Source organism: Oncorhynchus mykiss, chromosome 11, assembly GCF_013265735.2.
Source record: "Oncorhynchus mykiss isolate Arlee chromosome 11, USDA_OmykA_1.1, whole genome shotgun sequence".
NCBI lineage: Eukaryota > Metazoa > Chordata > Actinopteri > Salmoniformes > Salmonidae > Oncorhynchus > Oncorhynchus mykiss.
In genome coordinates, this window is record NC_048575.1 from 47888231 (window position 1) to 47913564 (window position 25334).

Sequence of the window (25334 nt, forward strand, 5' to 3'; positions counted from 1 at the left end):
ATTGCATTACATCTCATGTGCCGAGGGCGGAAGCTATAAAGTGAAGCTATGGGCAGATGTATGGTCTTATGCAATGCAGGATGAGTTAGGGTACTGTATGCGCTGTAATGGTACTTGCTGAAACTGTAAGGTTAAGTAGCAATTGAAAGGAGTACTCAAAGCTCTACAGCTGAGGCACGGTAGTGATATTGTGTGTACAGTGATAACCGCTTAATGACTTCAGCCCGGCTTTGATGTGCAGGTGCTTTATTTCAAAACGCACACCACATGGCCAAAAGTATGTGGACGACCCTTCAAATTAGTGGATTTGGCTATTTCTGCCCTGCTAGAGATGCCCCGGTCAACTGTAAGTGCTGTTATTGTGAAGTGGAAATGTCTAGGAGCAGTAACAGCTCAGTTGCGAAGTGATAGGCCACACAAGCTTACAGAACAAGACCACAGAGTACTGAAGCGCGTAAAACATTGTCAGTCCTGGGTTGCAAACACTCACTCCCGAGTTCCAAACTGAGCTTCATGAAATTGATTTCCATGGCAAAGCAGCCGCACAAAAGCCTAAGATCACCATGCAACAATGCCAATTGTCGGCTGGAGTGGTGTAAAGCTTACCGCCATTGGACTTTGGAGCAGTGGAAACATGTTCACTGGAGTGATGAATCACGCTTCACCATCTGGCAGTCCGACGGACAAATCTAGGTTTGGCAGATGCCAGGAGAACACTACCTGCCCCAATGCATAGTGCCAACTGTAAAGTTTGGTGGAGGAGGAATATTGGTCTGGGTCTGTTTTTCATAGTTCAGGGGAGGCCCTTTAGTTCCAATGAAGGAAAATCTTAAAAACTACAGCATACAATGACATTCTAGACAATTCTGTGCTTCCAACTTTGTGGCAACAGTTTTGGGAAATCCCTTTCTTGTGCACAAAGTGAGGTCTGTATAGAAATAGTTTGTTGAGATCAGTGTGGAAGAACTCTGGCCTGCACAGAGCCCTGACCTCAACCCCATCGGACACCTTTGAGATGAATTGGAACACCGACTGCAACCCAAGCCTAAGCTCGCAACATCAGTGCCCGACCTCACTAATGCTGTTGCGGCTGAATGGAAACAAGTCCCAGCAGCAATGTTCCAACATCTAGTAGAAAGCCTTCCCATATGTAGAATGATAGTGAAGACATCACAACGATGAAATAACACATATGGAATAATGTAGTAACCAAAAAATATATATCTTTAAAATATATCTTATTTTTGAGATTTTTTGCCTTAATGACAGCTTTGCAAACTCTTGGCATTCTCTCAACCAGCTTCACCTGGAATGCTTCTCCAATAGTCTTGAGTTCACACATATGCTGAGCACTTGTTGGCTGCTTTTGCTTCACTCCGCGATCCAACTCATCCCAAACCATCTCAATTAGGTTGAGGTCGGGTGATTGTGGAGGCAAGGTCATCTGATGCAGCACTCCATCACTCTCCTTCTTGGTCAAATAGCCCTTACACAGCCTGGAGGTGTGTTGAGTCATCGTCCTCTTGAAAAACAAATGATAGTCCCACTAAGAGCAAACCAGATGGGGTGGTGTATCGCTGCAGAATAATGTGGTAGCCATGCTGGTTAAGTCAGTGTCAAAAGCAAAGCACCTCTCCTCCATGCTTCACAGTGGGAACCACACATCTGGAACCAAAAATCTCAAATTTGGACTCATCAGAACAAAGGACAGATTTCCACCGGTCTAATGTCCATTTGCTTGTGTTTCTTGGCCTAAGCAAGTCTCTTCTTATTATTGGTGTTCTTTAGTAGTTTCTTTGCAGGAATTTGATCAGAATCCTGGAAAGCTTTGTAGTCTAGTCAGATCTGCTTGTGTGGAATCAGAACCTTAGGTCCTGCGATATGTGGACTGCTATACAGGGCATTCTGCCTGATTCATGCAGTCTTCTCTGAATAGTTCATGTTGAGATGTGTCTGATGCTTTAACTCTGTGAAGCATTTATTTGGGCTGCAATTTCTGAGGTGCAGTTAACTCAAGGCAAATGGTTGCTACTTTGAAGAATCTCAAATATATCATAGTTTTGATGTCTTCACTATTATTCTACAATGTAGATAAAATAAATAAATAAATAATAATAAATCCTTGAATGAGTAGGTGTGTCCAAACTTGTGACTGAACTTCAGGCTATTGGGAGAAAAAAAAGATGAGGTCAAAGAGAGTTCAACTTACACTGAGTGACATTTTGCAGAGTATATAAAAAAAAAAATCTATGAGTTTTTGATCTATGATCTCTTTAAATAAAAAATAAAAAAATACTATTTCTATTGACCTAAACAGAAGTTGTTGATTATTGGTGGATGGTTTTGCATTATCAGATGTAGAAGTTACAGGGCCTAGTGTTTCTGTTGGGGCCTGTCTCCTTACCTCTCTAAGAAATATTGGAGGCTACACAGCATCTCCCCATGCTACTATCATACCACACATCTCACACTGGGGGGCCACACACAGAGACAGAGAGAGAAAGAGAGCGAGAGAGAGGGGCTACACAGCTCTGAGGGCTGTGTTCACTTCCATTAAAACACACATACGCAAATGCACGCACACATATACACCCCAGTGTGTGAAGTGGAGGTGATGTGATATCTGTGCCACAGAAAGGGATGCTTCTGAGACATGTGAAGCTGAAATAGGCACTGTAGATAACAGACAGATGATTTGAAAACAGCTGGTGAGTATTTCAAATGAGTTACAAAACAAGTCATGGAAGCATGTGAGTTAGGTAAAGCTGAAATCAGAGTGTTGCCTCTGAACGCTACCTGAACTGGAAACGCTACCAGGGGCGTGTTGCCCCTGAACACTACCTGAACTGGGAGAGCAGCAGGCCGCCGAGGGAGGAGCCACAGATGGAGAAGCCCATGGCGATCACGCCGTTCCAGAACCCCAGCTCGCGTGCTGTCATGTGATTGTCTAACAGGAAAAGAGGGAACATGGTCACCGCTCCCTGCTCACCTATGGGTGGAGAGAGAGAAAGAGAGAGAGAGGACACCCGTTAGAGTTAAGGTTAGACAAGCGAGAGGCTTGTCGCAAATCAGTTCATCTGTAATTCTATCTACGACACAGTCCTGTGTCAACTACAATGGATTAGCCATTGTAGGGGGAAAAAAAACACACACAAACATCTACAATCCACCTTCCTGTGACAGAGCTATTCAAACGATAAGAGGAAGAAGACAATGGTGTATTCCTTCCATGTGAACGTAAGACAACTCCAATGTTCTTGAACACGGTGACAGTGCACAAATTAGTTAACCTGCTTAATAGACTGACTGGACACTGTTATATTAGTGCTAATGTCTTTTCTAAATGAAACAGCACACACTAATCCTAGATAGTGTCAACAATAGATGTTTAACAGGAAAAATAATATCCTCTGCCATTTTTCTAAAGGGGGGGGGGGGGGCGACAGAAAAACGCAAAACTTCCTCACACAACACAAGTCTCAGTCACAAGAGCTCTCGGTTGAAATAAAAGTTTTGCCAGGCAGACAATTGTCTTTCTGTCGCTGTGTGGCGTCAAAGACGGGATAATGTACTGCCGAGCGACAGCGTAAAATATTCAGCAACACCGCCATTATTAATGGAGAGTGACTTCACAGAGACAGGAAGACTGAGCACTGAGTGACAGCTCAGAGACTACTGTCAAAGAGACGACACACAGCCACAACTTGGCCAGGAGAAAAACAAAAATAGACGGAGAGAGAGAGAGAGAGAAAGCCCTTCACATGAAATGGAGAAGGAAATCAAAGAGTTCAGAGAAGCTGCTGAAAACCTCCCGGCGCGCGGGAACGCTGCGACGACGCACGCGTAAACGTTCTGACAATGCTGTGTGACAGCCCAGCTAAATGTGTGTCAGGAGAATGAGTGGGATAAACAGAGGTTGCGATGATGACATATTCATCACATTCAGCATCTACATCTCCTGTGTCTGTCTCTACGAGGCAGATCTAAGATCAACAGCTATTCATCTACATCTCCTGTGTGTCTCTACGAGGCAGATCTAACATCAACAGCTATTCATCTACATCTCCTGTGTCTGTCTCTACGAGGCAGATCTAAGATCAACAGCTATTCATCTACATCTCCTGTGTGTCTCTACGAGGCAGATCTAACATCAACAGCTATTCATCTACATCTCCTGTGTCTGTCTCTACGAGGCAGATCTAAGATCAACAGCTATTCATCTACATCTCCTGTGTGTCTCTACGAGGCAGATCTAAGATCAACAGCTATTCATCTACATCTCCTGTGTGTCTCTACGAGGCAGATCTAACATCAACAGCTATTCATCTACATCTCCTATGTCTGTCTCTACGAGGCAGGTCTAACAACAACAGCTATTCATCTACATCTCCTGTGTCTGTCTCTACGAGGCAGGTCTAACATCAACAGCTATTCATCTACATATCCTGTGTCTGTCTCTACGAGGCAGGTCTAACAACAACAGCTATTCATCTACATCTCCTGTGTCTGTCTCTACGAGGCAGCTCTAACATCAACAGCTATTCATCTACATCTCCTGTGTCTGTCTCTACGAGGCAGATCTAACATCAACAGCTATTCATCTACATCTCCTATGTCTGTCTCTACGAGGCAGATCTAACATCAACAGCTAGTCATCTACATCTCCTGTGTCTGTCTCTACGAGGCAGGTCTAACATCAACAGCTATTCATCTACATATCCTGTGTCTGTCTCTACGAGGCAGGTCTAACAACAACAGCTATTCATCTACATCTCCTGTGTCTGTCTCTACGAGGCAGGTCTAACATCAACAGCTATTCATCTACATCTCCTGTGTGTCTCTACGAGGCAGGTCTAACATCAACAGCTATTCATCTACATCGCCTATGTCTGTCTCTACGAGGCAGGTCTAACATCAACAGCTATTCATTTACATCTCCTGTGTCTGTCTCTACGAGGCAGGCCTAACAACAACAGCTATTCATCTACATCTCCTGTGTGTCTCTACGAGGCAGGTCTAACATCAACAGCTATTCATCTACATCTCCTATGTCTGTCTCTACGAGGCAGGTCTAACAACAACAGCTATTCATCTACATCTCCTGTGTGTCTCTACGAGGCAGCTCTAACATCAACAGCTATTCATCTACATCTCCTGTGTCTGTCTCTACGAGGCAGCTCTAACATCAACAGCTATTCATCTACATCTCCTGTGTGTCTCTACGAGGCAGATCTAACATCAACAGCTATTCATCTACATCTCCTGTGTGTGTCTCTACGAGGCAGCTCTAACAACAACAGCTATTCACCTCCAACTCTACGCAGACGACACCATTCTGTATACTTCTGGCCCTTCCTTGGACACTGTGCTATCTAACCACCAAACAAGCTTCAATGCCATACAACACTCCTTCCATGGCCTCCAACTGCTCTTAAACGCAAGTAAAACCAAATGCATGCTTTTCAACCGTTCGCTGCCTGCACCCGCACGCCCGACTAGCATCACCACCCTGGATGGTGCCGACCTAGAATATGTGGACATCTATAAGTACCTAGGTGTCTGGCTAGACTGTAAACTCTTCTTCCAGACTCATATCAAACATCTCCAATCTAAAATCAAATCTAGAGTTGGCTTTCTATTACGCAACAAAGCCTCCTTCACTAATGCCGCCAAACTTACCCTAGTAAAACTGACTATCCTACCGATCCTCGACTTCGGCGATGTCATCTACAAAATAGCTTCCAATACCCTACTCAGCAAACTGGATGCAGTTTATCACAGTGCCATCCGTTTTGTTACTAAAGCACCTTATGCCACCCACCACTGATGACCTGTATGCTCTAGTCGGCTGGTCCTCGCTACATATTCGTCGCCAGACCCACTGGCTACAGGTCATCTACAAGTCCATGCTAGGTAAAGCTCTGCCTTATCTCAGTTCACTGGTCACGGTGGCAACACCCACCCGTAGCACACGCTCCAGCAAGTGTATCTCACTGACCATCCCTAAAGTCAACACCTCATTTGGCCGCCTTTCCTGCCAGTTCTCTGCTGCCTGTGACTGGAACGAATTGCAAAAATCGCTGAAGTTGGAGACTTTTATCTCCCTCGCCAACTTTAAACATCTGCTATCTGAGCAGCTAACCGATCGCTGCAGCTGTACATAGTCCATCGGTAAATAGCCCACCCAATTTACCTACCTCATCCCCATACTGTTTTTATTTATTTGCTTTTCTGCTCTTTTGCACACCAATATCTCTACCTGCACATGACCATTTGATCATTTCACTCCATTGTTAATTTGCTAAATTGTAATTATTCGCCTACCTCCTCATGCCTTTTGCACACAATGTATATAGACTATTTTTTCATTTTTCTACTGTGTTATTGACTTGTTTATTGTTTAGTCCATGTGTAACTGTGTTGTTGTCTGTTCACACTGCTATGCTTTATCTTGGCCAGGTCGCAGTAAATGAGAACTTGTTCTCAACTAGCCTACCTGGTTAAATAAAGGTGAAATAAATAAATAAAATTTAAAAAAAATCTACATCTCCTATGTCTGTCTCTACGAGGCAGCTCTAACATCAACAGCTATTCATCTACATCTCCTGTGTCTGTCTCTACGAGGCAGCTCTAACATCAACAGCTATTCATCTACATCTCCTATGTCTGTCTCTACGAGGCAGCTCTAACATCAACAGCTATTCATCTACATCTCCTGTGTCTGTCTCTACGAGGCAGCTCTAACATCAACAGCTATTCATCTACATCTCCTATGTCTGTCTCTACGAGGCAGCTCTAACATCAACAGCTATTCATCTACATCTCCTATGTCTGTCTCTACGAGGCAGCTCTAACATCAACAGCTATTCATCTACATCTCCTATGTCTGTCTCTACGAGGCAGCTCTAACATCAACAGCTATTCATCTACATCTCCTATGTCTGTCTCTACGAGGCAGATCTAACATCAACAGCTATTCATCTACATCTCCTGTGTCTGTCTCTACGAGGCAGGTCTAACAACAACAGCTATTCATCTACATCTCCTGTGTCTGTCTCTCCGAGGCAGGTCTAACATCAACAGCTATTCATCTACTCTACTACTCACCATCATCAGTTTAAACCTGGGAAACGTTTTAACATCCAACGGTGTAGGTAGTTTGACCATTTGTAATTACGGCAAGACTTTACATAAATGGGCAGTCTGATTTCCTCATCCATTTTTTGACTTGTAAATGATTGATATACACCCATTGACTCCTGAAGAATATAACTGATAACTCATGGGCTTAGTTCAATTGTCGTACCCCATCAGATCCCAAAATATAAGCTTGATTGACTTCTTTGTTTGTAGGCAATGTAGGTCTTCAACACTGTTTAGCCTCAAAATATGGTTATAATTATAAATGTGGAGCTCATGGATGGTCAGTCCTTGTAATTCTATACATTTGAGAGTGACTACATTTCTCCGAACCCCATCGCTCAGCTATTTAACAAAACAGGGTGAACGCTTTACTGTTAATGGAACTGCAGATTGCCCTTAAAGAGCCTGCAGGTATAATGGTTTAAAAACACATTATAAGCCTTTATAATGTCTAATAAACCACAGACTACTGTTGCAGTTCATACTTCCTACACCCATGTCTTGATTCTTTACCGGTGGTTCGGTCTTCACAGTGTTCAGTGCTGAAAATCCATGCAGACAAACACAACAAGGCTGATTATTCATTTATATAAATACTCTCAAAAGCAACAATTGTCATTTTCAGAGGATATTTCGTTAGGCATCCACAAAGAAGAAACTAGTTGAGAGGGGGAGAAACAGACGGACAGAGACAGAGAGAGAAAGGGGGTAAGGCAGAAAGGGGGTAAGGGAGAAAGGGGGTAAGGGAGAAAGGGGGTAAGGGAGAAAGGGGGTAAGGGAGAAAGGGGGTAAGGGAGAAAGGGGGTAAGGGAGAAAGGGGGTAAGGGAGAAAGGGGGTAAGGGAGAAAGGGAGAAAGGGAGAAAGGGAGAAAGGGGGAAAGGGGGAAAGGGAGAAAGGGGGAAAGGGGGAAAGGGGGAAAGGGGGAAAGGGAGAAAGGGGGAAAGGGAGAAAGGGGGTAAGGGAGAAAGGGGGTAAGGGAGAAAGGGGGTAAGGGGGTAAGGGAGAAAGGGGGAAAGGGAGAAACATGGACAAACAGAGAGAAGGGGTAAGGGAGAGAAACAGACATGGTTTGAGAAAGGAAAGGGAGAAATAAAGAGTGAGAGATTCAAGCGAGAGAGGGTGAGGAATTTGGTGCAGGGGGGCGGGCAGAGGAGGGCTGACAGGTTGCTGATGGAAAATGAGAGGTGTTTGTGTGTGTACGAGCGAGCGAGAGAGAGAGGAGAGGAAACTGAGCTGCACTTCCTAACCTCCTGCCCAATGTATGACCATATTAGAGAGACATATTTCCCTCAGATTACACAGATCCACAAAGAATTCGAAAACAAATCCAATTTTGATAAACTCCCATATCTACTGGGTGAAATTCCAGTGTGCCATCACAGCAGCAAGATGTGACCTGTTGCCACAAGAAAAGGGCAACCAGTAAAGAACAAACAGCATTGTAAATACAACCCGTATTTATGCTTATTTATTTTCCCTTGTTTACTTGAAACGTTTGTACATTGTTACAACACTATATGACATTTGTAATGTCTTTATTGTTTTGAAACTTCTGTATGTGTAATGTTTACTGTTCATTTTTATTGTTTATTTCACTTTTGTATATTATCTTCCTCACTTGCTTTGGCAATGTTAACACATGTTTCCCATGCCAATAAAGCCCCTTGAATTTAATTGAGAGAAGAGGAGGGGGATCAGCATGAGAGGGGAGGGGGGGTTGAAGGGTCAATGAGGACACAGAAGGATCACAGAGTGGTCACATGAAGCTCAGACAGAAGAGGCCAGGATCAGAGGGGATCACAGACACTTGGGAGAAAACAACAAGCCACAACCCACCCTGGGGGCACGATACAGAGAGAACCAGTAAAACACTAAATCTACAGTACATAAACCATCCATAGGGAATAGAGACCCCACACACTCACATGACCAGCCCTACGGACACACTAACAGCTATCCCTACAGGTATGCAGGGTGTCACAGAGTTTGTTGACCCCCTAAAGGACTAGGGTGAAGCATGGGAAAAAATACTGTGTGTGGCTATTGACCAAGGGTAAAAGCAAGGCAACTTGAACCCCAACCCCCAGATGGGTCACTTTGCTACAATGCTCTTTTGTTACCAACTACATTTTACTCCCATAACCACATGAACTATAACCAAATGTTCCCTCTCATTTTCTTCAGCACGGGGGCAAATTTCAGGTCTGCTGAAAGCAAACTTGAACTTCATGAAAATGTTGTGCCACTTCCGGTGGGCATTTACTGTGAACACTGAGGCTGTACCCGCTTTAAGTTATACGTTTTAACAGTGGCCAAGTAGGCTATTTGATCATAATGTAGGTCGACCAGAGAGGCCAACCATCAAAAACAATGGAGAAAATGCATCCTATAACATTTTAACCTGGAAATAGCTGTTCTATCATTCAGCCTACAGTAGCAGCCAATGTGTGTTGTTCAATGTAGGCCTACAATTTACTTAGGGCTTGACAATTGCCAGGTCGCAGTTTTAAATGAGAACTTGTTCTCAACTAGCCTACCTGGTTAAATAAAGGTAAAATATATATATATATTTTTTAAATAACCTGTTTATCCACTTGTGTTTCAGACAAGGTGACTGGAAATGTGTTTGCTGCAAGATACCACTTTACAAAATAAAATGCATTATTATTCCCATACCATTATTACAGAGAATCAGACAAATGATGCAACGCTCTGCCTATTGGCTACTTAGCTTTTTCAAGATGTCTCAAAATACAACATTGCCCCTTTAAGAAACCAAAAAAAAAATCGCTTTCCGACTTGCTTTTCAACAACGACTAGAAATGCACAAATTTTGTGCTCTTGTTGGAAGCAACCACTCCCTCGTTATTGACTAGAAATTGGCTATAAGTGAGCTAATAACTCACTAACTAACAAAGAATATGAATAAATGTGCACGTGCCTACATGCATCTCTCACTTTGATCTCAGTTAGCCTAGTGGTTAGAGCGTTGGACTTGTAACTGAAAGATTGCAAGATCGAATCCATGAGCTGACAAGGTAAAAATCTGTCATTCTGTCCCTGAACAAGGCACTGTTCCTAGGCCGTCATTGAAAATAAGAATTTGTTCTTAACTGCCTTGCCTAGTTAAATATAAGGTAAAAAAAAACAAAAAAACAAGCACATCTACTCTCAACCCCTCATACTGTAGCCTAAACGCAGTCCAGTTCAAAGTGAATGGCACAGATACAGTGGGGCAAAAAAGTATTTAGTCAGCCACCAATTGTGCAAGTTCTCCACTTAAAAAGATGAGAGTGGCCTGTAATTTTAATCATAGGTACACTTCAACTATGACAGACAAAATGACGGAAAAAAAATCCAGAAAATCACATTGTAGGATTTTTAATGAATTTATTTGCAAATTATGGTGGAAAATAAGTATTTGGTCAATAACAAAAGTTTCTCAATACTTATTTCTTATATACCCTTTGTTGGCAATGACAGAGGTCAAACGTTTTCTGTAAGTCTTCAAGGTTTTCACACACTGTTGCTGGTATTTTGGCCCATTCCTCCATGCAGATCTCCTCTAGAGCAGTGATGTTTTGGGGCTGTTGCTGGGCAACACGGACTTTCAACTCTCTCCAAAGATTTTCTATGGGGTTGAGATCTGGAGACTGGCTAGGCCACTCCAGGACCTTGAAATGCTTCTTAGGAAGCCACTCCTTCGTTGCCGGGGTGGTGTGTTTGGGATCATTGTCATGCTGAAAGACCCAGCCACGTTTCATCTTCAATGCCCTTGCTGATGGAAGGAGGTTTTCACTCAAAATCTCACGATACATAGCCCCATTCATTTTTTCCTTTACACGGATCAGTCGTCCTGGTCCCTTTGCAGAAAAACAGCCCCAAAGCATGATGTTTCCACCCCCATGCTTCACAGTATGTATGGTGTTCTTTGGATGCAACTCAGCATTCTTTGTCCTCCAAACACAACGAGTTGAGTTTTTACCAAAAAGTTCTATTTTGGTTTCATCTGACCATATGACATTCTCCCAATCTTCTTCTGGATCATCCAAATGCTCTCTAGCAAACTTCAGACAGGCCTGGACATGTACTGGCTTAAGCAGGGGGACACGTCTGGCACTGCAGGATTTGAGTCCCTGGCGGCGTAGTGTGTTACTGATGGTAGGCTTTGTTACTTTGGTCCCAGCTCTCTGCAGGTCATTCACTAGGTCCCCCCGTGTGGTTCTGGGATTTTTGCTCACCGTTCTTGTGATCATTTTGACCCCACGGGGTGAGATCTTGCGTGGAGCCCCAGATCAAGGGAGATTATCAGTGGTCTTGTATGTCTTCCATTTCCTAATAATTGCTCCCACAGTTGATTTCTTCAAACCAAGCTGCTTACCTATTGCAGATTCAGTCTTCCCAGCCTGGTGCAGGTCTACAATTTTGTTTCTGGTGTCCTTTGACAGCTCTTTGGTCTTGGTGGCCATAGTGGAGTTTGGAGTGTGACTGAGGTTGTGGACAGGTGTCTTTTGTACTGATAACAAGTTCAAACAGGTGCCATTAATACAGGTAACGAGTGGAGGACAGAGGAGCCTCTTAAATAAGTTACAGGTCTGTGAGAGCCAGAAATCTTGCTTGTTTGTAGGTGACCAAATACTTATTTGCCACCATAATTTGCAAATAAATTCATTAAAAATCCTACAATGTGATTTTCTGGATTTTTTTTTCTCATTTTGTCTGTCATAGTTGAAGTGTACCTATGATGTGAATTACAGGCCTCTCTCATCTTTTTAAGTGGGAGAACTTGCACAATCGGTGGCTGACTAAATACTTGTTTGCCCCACTGTATATAGTGCATTCGGAATGTATTCAGACACCTTCACTTTTCCCATATTTTGTTATGTTACAGCCTTATTCTAAAATTGATTACATTGTCCTCCCCCCTCATCAATCTACACACAATACCCCATAATGACAAAGAAAAAACAGGTTAAGCATTTTTGAACATTTACTAAATTTAAAAAAATTAATTATCACATTTACATAAGTATTCAGACCCTTGACTCAGTACTTTATTGAAGCACATTTGGCATTGATTAAAGCTTCAGGTCTTCTTGGGTATGACGCTACAAGCCTGGCACACCTGTATTTGGGGAGTTTCTCCCATTCTTCTCTGCAGATCCTCTCAAGCGCTGTCAGGTTGGATGGGGATTGTTGCTGCACAGCTATTTTCAGATTGGATTCATGTCCGGGCTCTGGCTGGGCCACTCAAGGACATTCAGAAACTTGTTCCGAAGTCACTCCTGCGTTGTTTTGGCTGTGTGCTTATGGTCGTTGTCCTGTTGAAAGTTGAACCTTCGCCCCAGTGTGAGGTCCTGAGCGCTCTGGAGCAGGTTTTCATCAAAGATCTCTCTGTACTTTGCTCCATTCATCTTTCCCTCAATCCTGACTAGTCTCCCAGTCCCTGCCACTGAAAAACATCCCCACAGCATGATGCTGCCACCACCATGCGTCACCTTAGACATGGTGTCAGGTTTCCTCCAGATGTGACGCATGGCATTCAGGCCAAAAAGTTCAATCCTGACCAGAAAATATTTTTCTCATGGTTGGAGTACTTTAGGTGGAGTTTGGCAAACTCCAAGTGGGCTGTCATGTGTATTTTACTGGGGAGTGGCTTCCGTCGGGCCACTCTACAATTAAAGGCCTGATTGGTGGAGTGCTGCAGAAATGGTTGTCCTTCTGGAAGGTTCTCCCATCTCCACAGAGGAACTCTGGAGCTCTGTCAAAGTGACCAACAGGTTGTCACCTCCCTGACCAGGCCCTTCTCCCCTGATTCCTCAGTTTGGCCGGGCGGCCAGCTCTAGGAATAGTCTTGGTGGTTCCAAACTTCTTCCCTTTAAGAATGAGGAGGGCACTGTGTTCTTGGGGACCTTCAATACTGCAGAAATATTTTGGTATAATTCCCCAGATCTTTGCCTCGACCCAATCCTGTCTCGGAGCTCCATGAACAATTCCGTCGATCCCCATGGCTTGGTTTTTACTCTGACATGCATTGTCAACTGTGGGACTTTATATAGACAGGTGTGTGCCTTTCCAAATCATGTCCAATCAATTGAATTTACCACAGGTGAACTCCAATCAAGTTGTAGAAACATCTCAAGGATGATCAAAGGAAACAGGATGCACTAAATTTCGAGTCTCACAGCAAAGGGTCTGAATACTTATGCAAATAAGGTATTGGTTTTTAATACATTTGCAAAAATGTCTAAAAACCTGTTTTCGCTTTGTCAAATATAAAAAACATCAATTTTAGAGTAAGGCTGCACGCAACAAAATGTGGAAAAAGGGAAGGGGTCTGAATACTTTCCAAATGCACTGTATATATGGCAATGGTTATTTGCATATAGGCTTACTTGAGCTCTGATTGGTTTTGGCGCACAGGTCTGTGTAGAGTACGGGTCTGAGTCATGCCTGTCGATGCAATAGAACCCTACTTCAATGTCAAATTGGGTATCAAATGAAAGCTAAGAGACTATATTTTTGAGAAACGAAGGCATATAGTATATACATTTTTCAACCATTTTCATAACCAAAAATTAGGAATAAGCAACGGCTTTGATTTATGGTCAAACAGATGGAAAAGGGGTCTTGGACAACATCTACCAGAAAAAGTCATAAAAGGTATTATAAATACATAATAATGTTTAGAACCCCTGCCAACTAATATCAACACTTAGATTTAGTTTTGTAGAAATTATTTGCTTTTGGTAAGTTTAGTTAACATTGCCATATGCCTTGTAATTCTGTTTAAATACGTTTTTCCTATTTCTCTCCCTCATGAGAAAGCATAATGAAAGTTCACAGAAGTAAAAGGTAAACCTACCAATGAGTTGTGTTTTTACTGATAACAAGTTTGTTTATGAAGTGATTCAAAAGTAATAATTCTTAATAAAAAACAAACCAGTAACGGAATTACTGCAATTGGACAGAGTAGTCACAAACCACAGTTGGGTCACCTGCTATACAGTCCTCCCTTCCACTGGCATACTGCTATGTTCAGCTCATTACCGGTTTCTTTTCGCTTTTTGTCATCTGGTGGTCAAAGCATGTCACCTCTCCCGGCTCTTACTGATACCATGACACCTACCACCCATCCTCTTTCCATTTCTTGTAACAAGCATCCTCACCCACTGAGTAGCGACTGACACGGACGGCCATGGACGTTGAAAAGTAGTTGACATTTGGTCAGTCCACCCTGGGGGACCAAATCTGAACCAATCATAGACGTCTATGTTTCACAAGTTTGGACAGCACAGTAATGTACAGTATTATACAACGGGTGGTTCTAATCCTGAATGCCGATGGGTAAAAACCGCATTCCAGCCGGTGTATATTCCACAAGTTAATACCAGCTAAATCGATGACATTAAAAAGCCTATTTACTCGGTTTCATCTGACTGCGCAATCCATTGTCTCATCAGGGCAGCCAGGCACTTTATAAAATTGGTCCACAATAAAAAGCATCTAGACATGATCTCATTTCATTTAGACTAACATTTGGTTTTCAACAGTGGAGATTTGTATAAACGCTGCTGTCGGTCTGTCCGACGTTTGCAACACGGTTTCAAAATTCTAGATGGATCTCCAGGTGTCCCATAGTAATGAATGTTTCGGGAGTCGGGACGAGACAGGCAGGCAGCTTTTCTCAGCCAGTCGAAATCATGAATCAGCGCAGCTAGTTTGCGGTCTTTCCAGCTTCCGTTTGATGTGATTGTGTTCGTTGTGTTGTTAGCAAGCTCCTCTTAACAAAAGTGTCCTGATGAGTGAGCACATTTTCTATGCCGGGCGAAATCGTGCCCAACTAGCTCATTATTATGGATGTATCCAAATAAATGTCACTAGAAAACAGCTTAAACATGCAGCTACTGTTGTCATTCTGTCTGCACTGTTTGACGTGACTGTAAGTTAGCCGTAGTTGACTAGCTAGCAACCAAGGGATAAGAACGTTGCCAGCCAGCATGGCAATGGAACATTTAGAACAAACGACTGGGTCGCGTCCCTAGATACAGAACAAAAAGAAAACGACAGGGTCGCGTCCCTAGATACAGAACAAAAAGAAAACGACTGGGTCGCGTCCATAGATACAGAACAAAAAGAAAACGACAGGGTCGCGTCCCTAGATACAGAACAAAAAGAAAACGACAGGGTCGCGTCCCTAGATACAGAACAAAAAGAAAACGACAGGGTCGCGTCCATAGATACAGAACAAAAAGAAAACGACAGGGTCGCGTCCCTAGATACAGAACAAAAAGAAAACGACAGGGTCGCGTCCCTAGATACAGAACAAAAAGAAAACGACAGGGTCGCGTCCCTAGATACAGAACAAAAAGAAAACGACAGGGTCGCGTCCATAGATACAGAACAAAAAGAAAACGACAGGGTCGCGTCTGTGGCAAACGACCAGTAGGCTTAGGAAGCAACCCTAGATGTGTCGGGACTATACCTTGTGGAAGGATGAAATATATTTATTCAGACTATCAAATAAACGTTAATTAAAATGTCAAATCATTATTTGAACATGTTGGTAACCCGTTGTATAAAAGTGATAATAGCCTCCAAGCCAGTGTTTGCAGGAGATATTGGCAAGGTTTGCCGACCCGAGACAACACCATTGCCAATATATCCTCCAAACACCAGCTTCTCGGGCATTATCACTTAAGCAGAGCACAGTCGAGAACAGTACAGTACTGCGGGGGAGGGGGGGGGGACCCCTGCAGTAGAGCACAGTAAATAAAAGTACAGTACTGTACAGTAGAGATCACTGTACAGTAAGGCATTGAGTATACAACATAATGTAGGGAAGGGAGTTTGAAATAATTTCACTATTCGAATAGTATCATGAATTTTTGTTGGATATCCGAAACGCATGTAGTTTGAAACGTATGTTTTTAACCTATTAACCTAAGCACTGCTGCGCGAGGGCTAGAGGCTGGAGCTCTATTGCTGCAGCTGCAGTGTGTGAGAGATGGGAGTGAGCAGACGGGGAGAGACGCCAAGGTAACTTGGCTACAGCCGAGACGAGCTAACTTTTAGCAGCCACAATGTTGTTTATCATCCCAGTGCCCGTCTTGACTGGAGTAGCCTAGAGAAGCTAATTGAGGCCACATGCTGCGCTTTCTCTCAAACCCCCTTCATATAAAACAGTCATTTTATTCCATCTTGCATTGCATTAGTGAACTCTCACTCCACTTCCAAAACATTGAGCCCATTTATCCCTTTGATTGGCCAACATAAGCAACAAGCTACACACATCTACTGGTCGGCTACTGATTTTTTAAAATAAAAAAATATGTATATCATTTTTTTTAATGGGGCGCACTGTGCACGTCATAAAAACTACACTGAAAAGTTTTTTTATTAAATCAAATCATTTGAAATGTCATGGCATATCTTTGTGTGTAACAATGTCACATGGATGTTTTAATTTAGAAAAAGCCTTTGTGTTAAAAATAGGCCTATAATTGTATTGGAAAACAAACGCCTGTTTGATATTCGACTAACCGTACCCATCCCGTAGTATAATGTACTGTATTGTACTGTAAAGTACACATCTACTTTACTGAACTCCACTGTGATGTCCAAACTTGTGAAACACAGACGTACGTCTATGATTGTTTCAGATTTGATCTGGTCCGGACCAACCAAAAGCCAGTGAGTATAATAACAGTCAAATATGCAAAATAAGGATATTGCCGATTTCTACCTTTGTGTACCTATTCAGGATACATCACCATGAAGAGAATGATATTCATAATTATGCATTTCTATAAAGTACAGATCAGAGACCCATGATGTAATTCTGTTACCGGATGTAAATCCACTTCACCTACTGTAGTTCAATAACCAAAACAAAAAAATATCAAATTCGAAGTGTCATAGCTTACACCCCATTCTTCCTACAGGCATTTTTTAAAATCTTAATTCAGAGCAGATGGATAACAGTTTTCTGGAAACGTGGTCGCATAAACGTAGGGAGACATTACCGTAATTCTGTAATCAAACATTGCATCTGCAAAGTTCTTACAGTAAATGTGTTTTTGTGAAATGTGTGTAAATTGTTCAACATAATCTTTGTGCATAGAGTTGTATGGTTTGTTAAACTTTGAAATCAATGGTTTTTGTTTGGCAGCCCTACTAATGTACTGACCAATAATGTACAGTACCAGTCAAGTTTTTTTTATTTTAATTTGACTAATTTTCTACATTGTAGAATAATAATGAACACATCAAAACTTTGAAATAAACACACATGGAATCTATGTCCCTAGAATTTCTAAGCAAACAGCTGGAGGCAGGGCTTTCTCCTAGAGCTCCATTTTTATGGAATGGTCTGCCTACCCATGTGAGAGACGCAGACTCGGTCTCAACCTTTAAGTCTTTACTGAAGACTCATCTCTTCAGTGGGTCATATGATTGAGTGTAGTCTGGCCCAGGAGTGTGAAGGTGAACGGAATGGCTCTGGAGCAACAAACTGCCCTTGCTGTCTCTGCCTGGCCAGTTCCCCTCTTTCCACTGGGATTCTCTGCCTCTAACACGATTACAGGGGCTGAGTCACTGGCTTACTGGTGCTCTTCCATGCCGTCCCTAGGAGGGGTGCATCACTTGAGTGGGTTGAGTCACTGACGTGATCTTCCTGTCTGGGTTGGCGCCCCCCCTCTTACAATCTCCACCCGGCACAGCCAGAAGAGGACTGGCCACCCCTCATAGCCTGGTTCCTCTCTCGGTTCCTTCCTAGATTTTGGCCTTTCCAGGGAGTTTTTCCTAGACACAGTGCTTCTACGCCTGCATTGCTTGCTATATGGGGTTTTAGGCTGGGTTTCTGTACAGCACTTTGAGATAGCAGCTGATGTAAGAAGGGCTATTTAAATACATTTGATTTGATGTAGTAACCAAAAAAAAAGTGTTAAACAAATCAAAATATATTTTATATTTGAGATTCTTCAAAGTAGCCACCCTTTGCCTTGATGAGAGCTTTGCACACTCTTGGCATTCTCTCAACCAGCTTCATGAGGTCGTCACCTAGAATGCATTTCAATTAACAGGTGTGCCTTGTTAAAAGTTAATTTGTGGAATTTCTGTCCTTCTTAATGCGTTTGAGCCAATCAGTTGTGTTGTGACAAGGTAGGGGTGGTATACAGAAGTTAGCCTTCTTTGGTAAAAGACCAAGTCCATATTATGGCAAGAACAGCTAAAATAAGCAAAGGGAAATGACAGTCCATCATTACTTTAAAACATGAAGGTCAGTCGATGTGGAAAATCTCAAGAACTTTCTTCAGGTGCAGTCGCAAAAACCATCAAGCGCTATGATGAAACTGGCTCTCATGAGGACCGGCACAGGAAAGGAAGGCCCAGAGTTACCTCTGCTGCAGAGGATAAGTTCATCAGAGTTAAATGCACCTAAGAAATTTCAGCCCAAATAAATGCTTCACAGAGTTCAAGTAACAAACACATCTCAACATCAACTGTTCAGAGGAGAATGTGTGAATCAGGCCTTCACAGTCTAATTCCTGCAAAGAAACCACTACTAAAGGACACCAATAAGAAGAGACTTGCTTGGGCAAAGAAACACGAGCAATGGACATTAGATCGGTGGAAATCTGTCCTTGGTCTGATGAGACCAAATTTGTGATTTTTGGTTCCAACCGCCGTGTCTTTGTGAGACGCAAAGTAGGCGAACAGATTATCTGCACGTGTGGTTCACACAGTGAAGCATGGAGGAGGTGGTGTGGGGGTGCTTTGCTCGTGACACTGTCTGTGATTTATTTAGAATTCAAGCAATATTTAACCAGCATGGCTACCACAGCATTCTGCAGCGATAAGCCATCCCATCTGGTTTGCTCGTAGTGGGACTATCATTTGTTTTTCAACAGGACAATGACCCAACACACCTTCAGGCTGTGTAAGGGCTATTTGACCAAGAAGGAGATTGATGGAGTGCTGCATCAGATGACCTGGCCTCCACAATTGGTTACTACATGATTCCATATGTGTAACAATAAAGAAAAACCCTTGAATGAGTGAGTAGGTGTGTCCAAACTTTTGACTGGTATTGTCAACAAGATGGGTTGACAAAGCAAGCGAACACTGAGAAGGCAATCCAGGGGAGCAGTGTTATGGACAACCAAACATGGCCACTGGTGGGATTGCTTTACAAATAAAACCTCTGGGGGAACCCCACCCACAGTATTGGAAAAGTAATGTTATACCATCCTAATACTGTCCTCTCTCTTTAGGCCTCTTTGCCTTTATCCACCCCTTTCTATGTATCTCTCTGGGCACCATGTGGTGGTTCTTCATTAATTCATCGCCCCCTCCAGCCTCCCTGCAGTCCTCTTTCTCTCTGGAAATTAAACCCCACACCCTGCACTACTCTCTCCCCCACTTACCAACCTCAAACCCTCCTCTCGCCCCCTCATCACGCTCTGCCATCATCTCTCCTGTGTCACACAGGCGATCCTCCTAATCCAACCTACGGCTGTGTATGGCGGGGAGAGGACGGGACGGGGGCAGTCTCATCTAATCCCACCCCCCCATCCCATCCACCCGGTCACTTCCCAGAGGAATCGCCCATGCTGTCTTCTCACAGACACACGCAAAAGACTGATTCCCTGACCTATCAATGTTTTTAATTTGCTGTTTTTGATTTTGTTATACTCTTGTGAATTCTATGGTTTTTACTAGATAGAAGCTTTTCATGTTGTTTGTCTGTAATTTTTGTAATGACTTGGTGCTGCCTATCTTGCCCAGGACGCTCTTGAAAAAGAGATTTTAAATCCCATTGAGCCATTCCTGGTTAAATAAAGAAAATTAAAAAACACACTGTCTCTCACCATCACTCACATCTCCTCATGCCATCCCAGCACCAGTCCTGCCTCCACACTACAACATCCATCCACAGAAAACTCACTGTGTTCATTAAGAGTGTGTGGGAGAGAGGGGTCTGAGAGGTGTGTGTGTGTTGGGGGGGGGGGGGGGGGGGGGGGGGGGCATGTAGTTAGACACACGAACACACCCTTGCACATACATAATACCATCTCACGTTCACACGCATTGTCGAGTCTCACTCGAAAGTCGCACACAAACACAAAACAGTCTGACCTTTCAGTCTGAATAGAAGAGCGAACAACTAAACTAATATGATGATTACTAGGGCTGTGACAATACCAATATCACAATATTTTTTCCATGGCAAAAAATTTAAATACGAAGCAGACCAAATTCTTTGAACCTGCATGATTTAAAATATGTGTTACAGCTTGTAAAATAAATACATGTGACTCTGGATGACAACATGTTTGTTTCCAACATTAGAGCTGTTCTCCTAAAGAAGTTAAATACGCTTTGTGTTTTCTTTCCTTGACACGATACTAATGACTATTGTGATGATGGTATCATCCTGGGCCTAATGATGACGTTAACGATAATGGCGATGATTGCGATGGAGAAGTTGACAGTGGTGATAACGATGATATGGAACTGATGCTGGTGAACCCTCATATGGATTAGTGTCATGGAGGGGTCCTGTCTAGAGTCTGCCTGGGCACATCTGATTACCATGCCAACCCTACCACACTCTCTCGCTCGCTCAAACACACACACACACACACACACACACACAGGAAAAAAACAAACAATTGCACACACAAGCAAATGTAAAATAGCATGTTTTCCCACCACCCACACAAACACCAGTGTGATGCTGCGTCTTCCATTTCATTTTCCGTGAACAAAAAAAAAATGAGCCACAGACACAAAGACACTCCAGGCCTAATCCTTACATAATCTCCTTCTGTTACCAAACACCAAACTCTGTTTACCATAAATATTTGTATCTTGCAAATATGAACTACAAAACGACTGGTTTAAAAAGGACAACATTCCTAACATCTCACTAGGTCTAATACATACCTGTTGATTTGTACATAAATGCTATTCACACAGCTAAAAGTGTCATATTTTCTAAGAACAGGACTTTTAGTAGGTTCTGGACTCACTACCAAATCCCTGGTAATAACCCCATTCCCTTCATTCATCAACAAGATGAGCAGAGCTCTCTAGTCTGATATGGAAACAGAGACATCTGGTGGTAAGAAATGAGACCACGGCTGAATGGAGAAAAGGCCTCTCTCAAGTCTTCCTTACCTCACAAAAGCGGCTATGGGACTTGCGTAGTGTTCATTTAGGCAACTAAATGTAGAAAACTGACTGAAACAGCGAGGGGATTACTTGGATTGGACCAATGTAAAACGCATAATTGTGTTCACCATTGCAAACCGTCTAAAAATGTGTTCTGTTGCCTGCCTTAGTAAATACTACACAGGAAGGGATTATCAGAGCTTGTCCAATAAGAAATGCTTGTTCTGTTTTCAGTTGCAAAAGGCTTTGTGACGTAGTGCACTAATGAATACAACCCGGAAGGTTGTCATGTTCTCTCATAGAACTCAAACAGATACTGCCCGATCAATACGCTCCAAACCTCACTTACCTAAAGAATGAGTTGAGAATGTGTTAAGTCATTTAAATGAAAAATGTCATCCTTAAATGGTATGAAACTTTGGCTATACTATAGTCGGTAAAGCTTTTCAAAGTGGAGATAGATTATGACGTGACAGGACTATTCAACATAGATATAGTAAAACAATAAATACAACATATAAAGTGCTGGTCCAATGTTTCATGAGCTGAAATAAAATATTACAGAAATGTTCCATATGCACAAAAAGTTTCTCTCTCAAATGCTGTGCACAAATTTGTTTACATCCTTGTTAGTGAGCATCTCAAGAAGTGAGCATCCCTGATTAAGCAGCATGATCATTACACAGGTGCACCTTGCGCTGGGGAAAATAAAAAGCCACTGAAACGTTGTCACACAACACAATGTCACAGATGACTCAAGTTGAGGGAGTGTGCAATTGGCATGCTGACTGCAGGAATGTTCACTAGAGCTGTTGCCAGAGAATTTAATGTTCACTTCTCTACCATAAGCCGCCTCCAACATCGTTTTAGAGAATTTGGCAGGACGCCCAACCGGCCTCACAACTGCAGACCACGTGTAACCATACCAGCCTAGAACCTCCACATCCGGCTTCTTCATCTGCGGGATCGTCTGAGACCAGCCACCCGGACAGCTGATGAAACTGGGGGTTTGCACAACTGAAGAATTTCTGCACAAACTGTCAGAAACCGTCTCAGGGAAGCTCATATGCATGCTCGTCGTCCTCACCAGGGTCTTGACCTGACTGAAGTTCAGCGTCGTACCAGACTTCAGTGGGCAAATGCTCACCTTCGATGGCCACTGGAACCCTGGAGAAGTGTGCTCTTCAGGGATGAATCCCGGTTTCAACTGTACCGGGCAGATGGCGTGTGGGCGAGCGGTGTGCAGATATCAACGTGGTGAACAGAGTGCCCCATGGTAGTGGTGGGGTTATGGTATATGCAGGCTTAAGTTACAGACAACGAATACATTTGCATTTTATCGATGGCAATTTTAATGCACAGAGATACCGTGACCTGATCCTGAGGCTCATTGTCGTGTCATTCATCCACCGCCATCACCTCATGTTTCAACATGATAATGCATGGTCCCATGTTACACAGATCTGTACACAATTCCTGGGAGCTGAACATGTCCCAGTTCTTTCATGGCCTGCATACTCACCAGACGTGTCACCAATTGATCATGTTCGGGATGCTCTGAATCGACATGTAAAAGAGCGTGTTCCAGTTCCTGCCAACATCCAGCAAATTCACACAGCCATTGAAGAGGAGTGGGACAACATTCTACAGGCCACAATCAACAGCCTGATCAACTCCATGCGAAGGAGATGTGTTGCGCTGCATGAGGCAAATGGTGGCCACACCAGATACTGACTGGTTCTCTCATCCACGCCCCTGCCTTTTTAGGCATCTTTATTCCCAGTCATGTGAAATCCAAAGATCAGGGCCTAATGAATTTATTTCAATTGACTGATTTCCTTATATGAACTGTAACTCAGTAAAATCAAACATTTTTGCATGATGCGTTTATATTTTTGTTCAATGTAGATTTATCTCTGTGCTTTTCAACTCGGGCACCGCACATAAATGAGATGGTAGCCTAGATCTCTTGGACTACTACGAGAAAACATGTTTTGGCATACGGTCTAGTCATTTATGACATAGTGGGTTTCTTATGTATGTAGTAGCCTCACAGTGGATTAGGTTTAGTCTGTAGGCTGAGAGTTGAGGTTTAGTGTTAGGACTTTTAGCTACTTCTCCAGTTGGTACAATAGGCAAGTGTGCATGGTTGTCAGACAGACTAGCAGACTTACCCAGTTTGTATGTGAGAACATAGATTATGGTCCAGGGCGTCCCAGGTACTGACAGCAACTTCCGCCACACCCTCCAGGGATGCACAGCGTCCGACTGGACACCCCTCCTCCCCTCTGCCTGGCCCCTCAACAGCTCATCATCCAGCACGGGGGCCCCCCACACAAACAGCGCCACACCGAAGTACACAAAGGCCAACAGCATGAACATAGGGCCCCACCCGACCACGTCGATCACAGCCAGGAGCCCGCCCCCGGCAAACACCGAGCCGGCCTTGTAGCCCACCACCTGGGCCGTGTTGCCCAGGCCCAGCTCGCTACGGCTCTTCAGCAGTCCCACAGCGGCCCCGTCCACCGCGATGTCCTGAACCGACGCCAGGGCATTCATGGCCAGTAGTGTCCCCGCCACGCCCCAGATGTGGGCCTCTGGGGACAGGGTGGCGCTGGAGAGGCAGGTGAACGCCAGGCCAGAGACAGTAGCCACAAGCCAGAGCCGCTTGGTGCCCACACGGTCCACCAGAGGCGCCCAGAGGACTTTGAGCACCCAGGGGAAGTAGAGGATTTTGGTCAGGCCGATGCGTGTGAGGGAATGGCCCGCCCCGCGGAGGTAGACGGGGAGCAGCGAGGACTGGAGCCCATAGGGGATTCCCTGGACAAAGTACAGGAGGCCCAGGAAAACCAGCTTGTCATTCATGATTCAATGGGAACGGGACAGTTCTTCAAGTCATGATGATGGTCCGGCAGGAGCTGATCGAATGGGTCGATCAGGCTAGGAGAGATGGGGAAGAGAGAGAGGGGATCATTTCACTGACAAAAAGTTCAAACATAAGCAAATGGGTGCCGGAGTCTGGTGTAGTGGTAGAACTGCTGACTCCAGATCACACATGCCACCTGGAAATGGGGTTACAAATCCCACCTCGTTCCCTACTCTCTGTATCTCCTTCTCTACCTGTCACTATCCTTAAAAGAATACATGAGAAAACGGAATTGAACTAGCAAAAAACATCGTTTGGGGTTTTATTATGCAAGTGAAATAAACACATTATTGATTATTGCAGACTGATGCATCAGACAGCTGTCGAACGTTTGCTTTTTCACCAGCAGGAATGAACCTTAACTAGTTAATTTTCCTTTTGAATTAAATGTATGACATAATGGGATAATGTCTAGATACAATATTACGCCCCAAACTTGACCTTTAGATAGTAGCAAGCTAAAGGTAGGCTAGACATACCACTTACAAACAATACGCATGCATGGCCAATAATCAAGCTAACGCTGTGATACCAAATCCAATTCAGAACAAGTATCAGCGCGTGCCAATAGTTAGCAATTTCGGTGGTAATTTTTCAAATATTATAAAACGTTTGTCTCACTGCAATCTGTTTTCAACGTTGTGTTGTTACATACTGGAATAGGTGAATCTGTTAGACGAAGCCGATCAGCTTCCGCCCTGCCCTTGAAAAACTACTTCCGGGGCGTTTGGCTCTGTTGACCTAAAATAGCCGTTCATTTGACTCCCAAACGGATAGTTTAAAAACTATGCAAAATATAACATTTCTACCGTAAAACCTAAAAGGTTGCCTACCACTATGTCCACTAGATCTTTTACATTAATACTCTCTTCTCACTATCTATTGCCCCTGCAGTGAGGAATAACCATCTTCAGAGAATGTTTTTTTAATAACTTTACTTATCTCCAGATAATCATTGTATTGAGCTCAAAAAGCAGTAGCTGCAGTATACAAATCTGGGAGCGAAATGAATGTTTTTTTCACAGATTCTTCTTCTTCTTTGGAATATTGACGATTGCACAATTTAGTGTGCATTCCCGCCACCTA

General features: G+C 43.4%; 1 protein-coding gene across 4 annotated transcripts in view; it reads right to left on the reverse strand.

The window, feature by feature from the left end:
- mfsd3 (major facilitator superfamily domain containing 3) overlaps nt 1–25192 on the reverse strand; it is a 41527-nt gene extending 16335 nt beyond the window's left edge. The window contains exons 1-3 of one of the 4 annotated variants that reach the window (XM_021621082.2): nt 24904–25192; nt 23497–24262; nt 2842–2989 (exon numbers count right to left, since the gene is read on the reverse strand). In XM_021621082.2, coding sequence (XP_021476757.1) covers nt 2842–2989; nt 23497–24187 — 839 coding nt within the window. In that variant the 5' untranslated portion in view covers nt 24188–24262; nt 24904–25192. Of the gene's footprint in view, nt 1–2841; nt 2990–23496; nt 24263–24727 lie in introns of all 4 variants that reach the window. The other 3 variants (XM_021621079.2, XM_021621081.2, XM_021621080.2) reach the window with 3 other exon arrangements.
- Nucleotides 25193–25334: the final 142 nt, after the last annotated feature.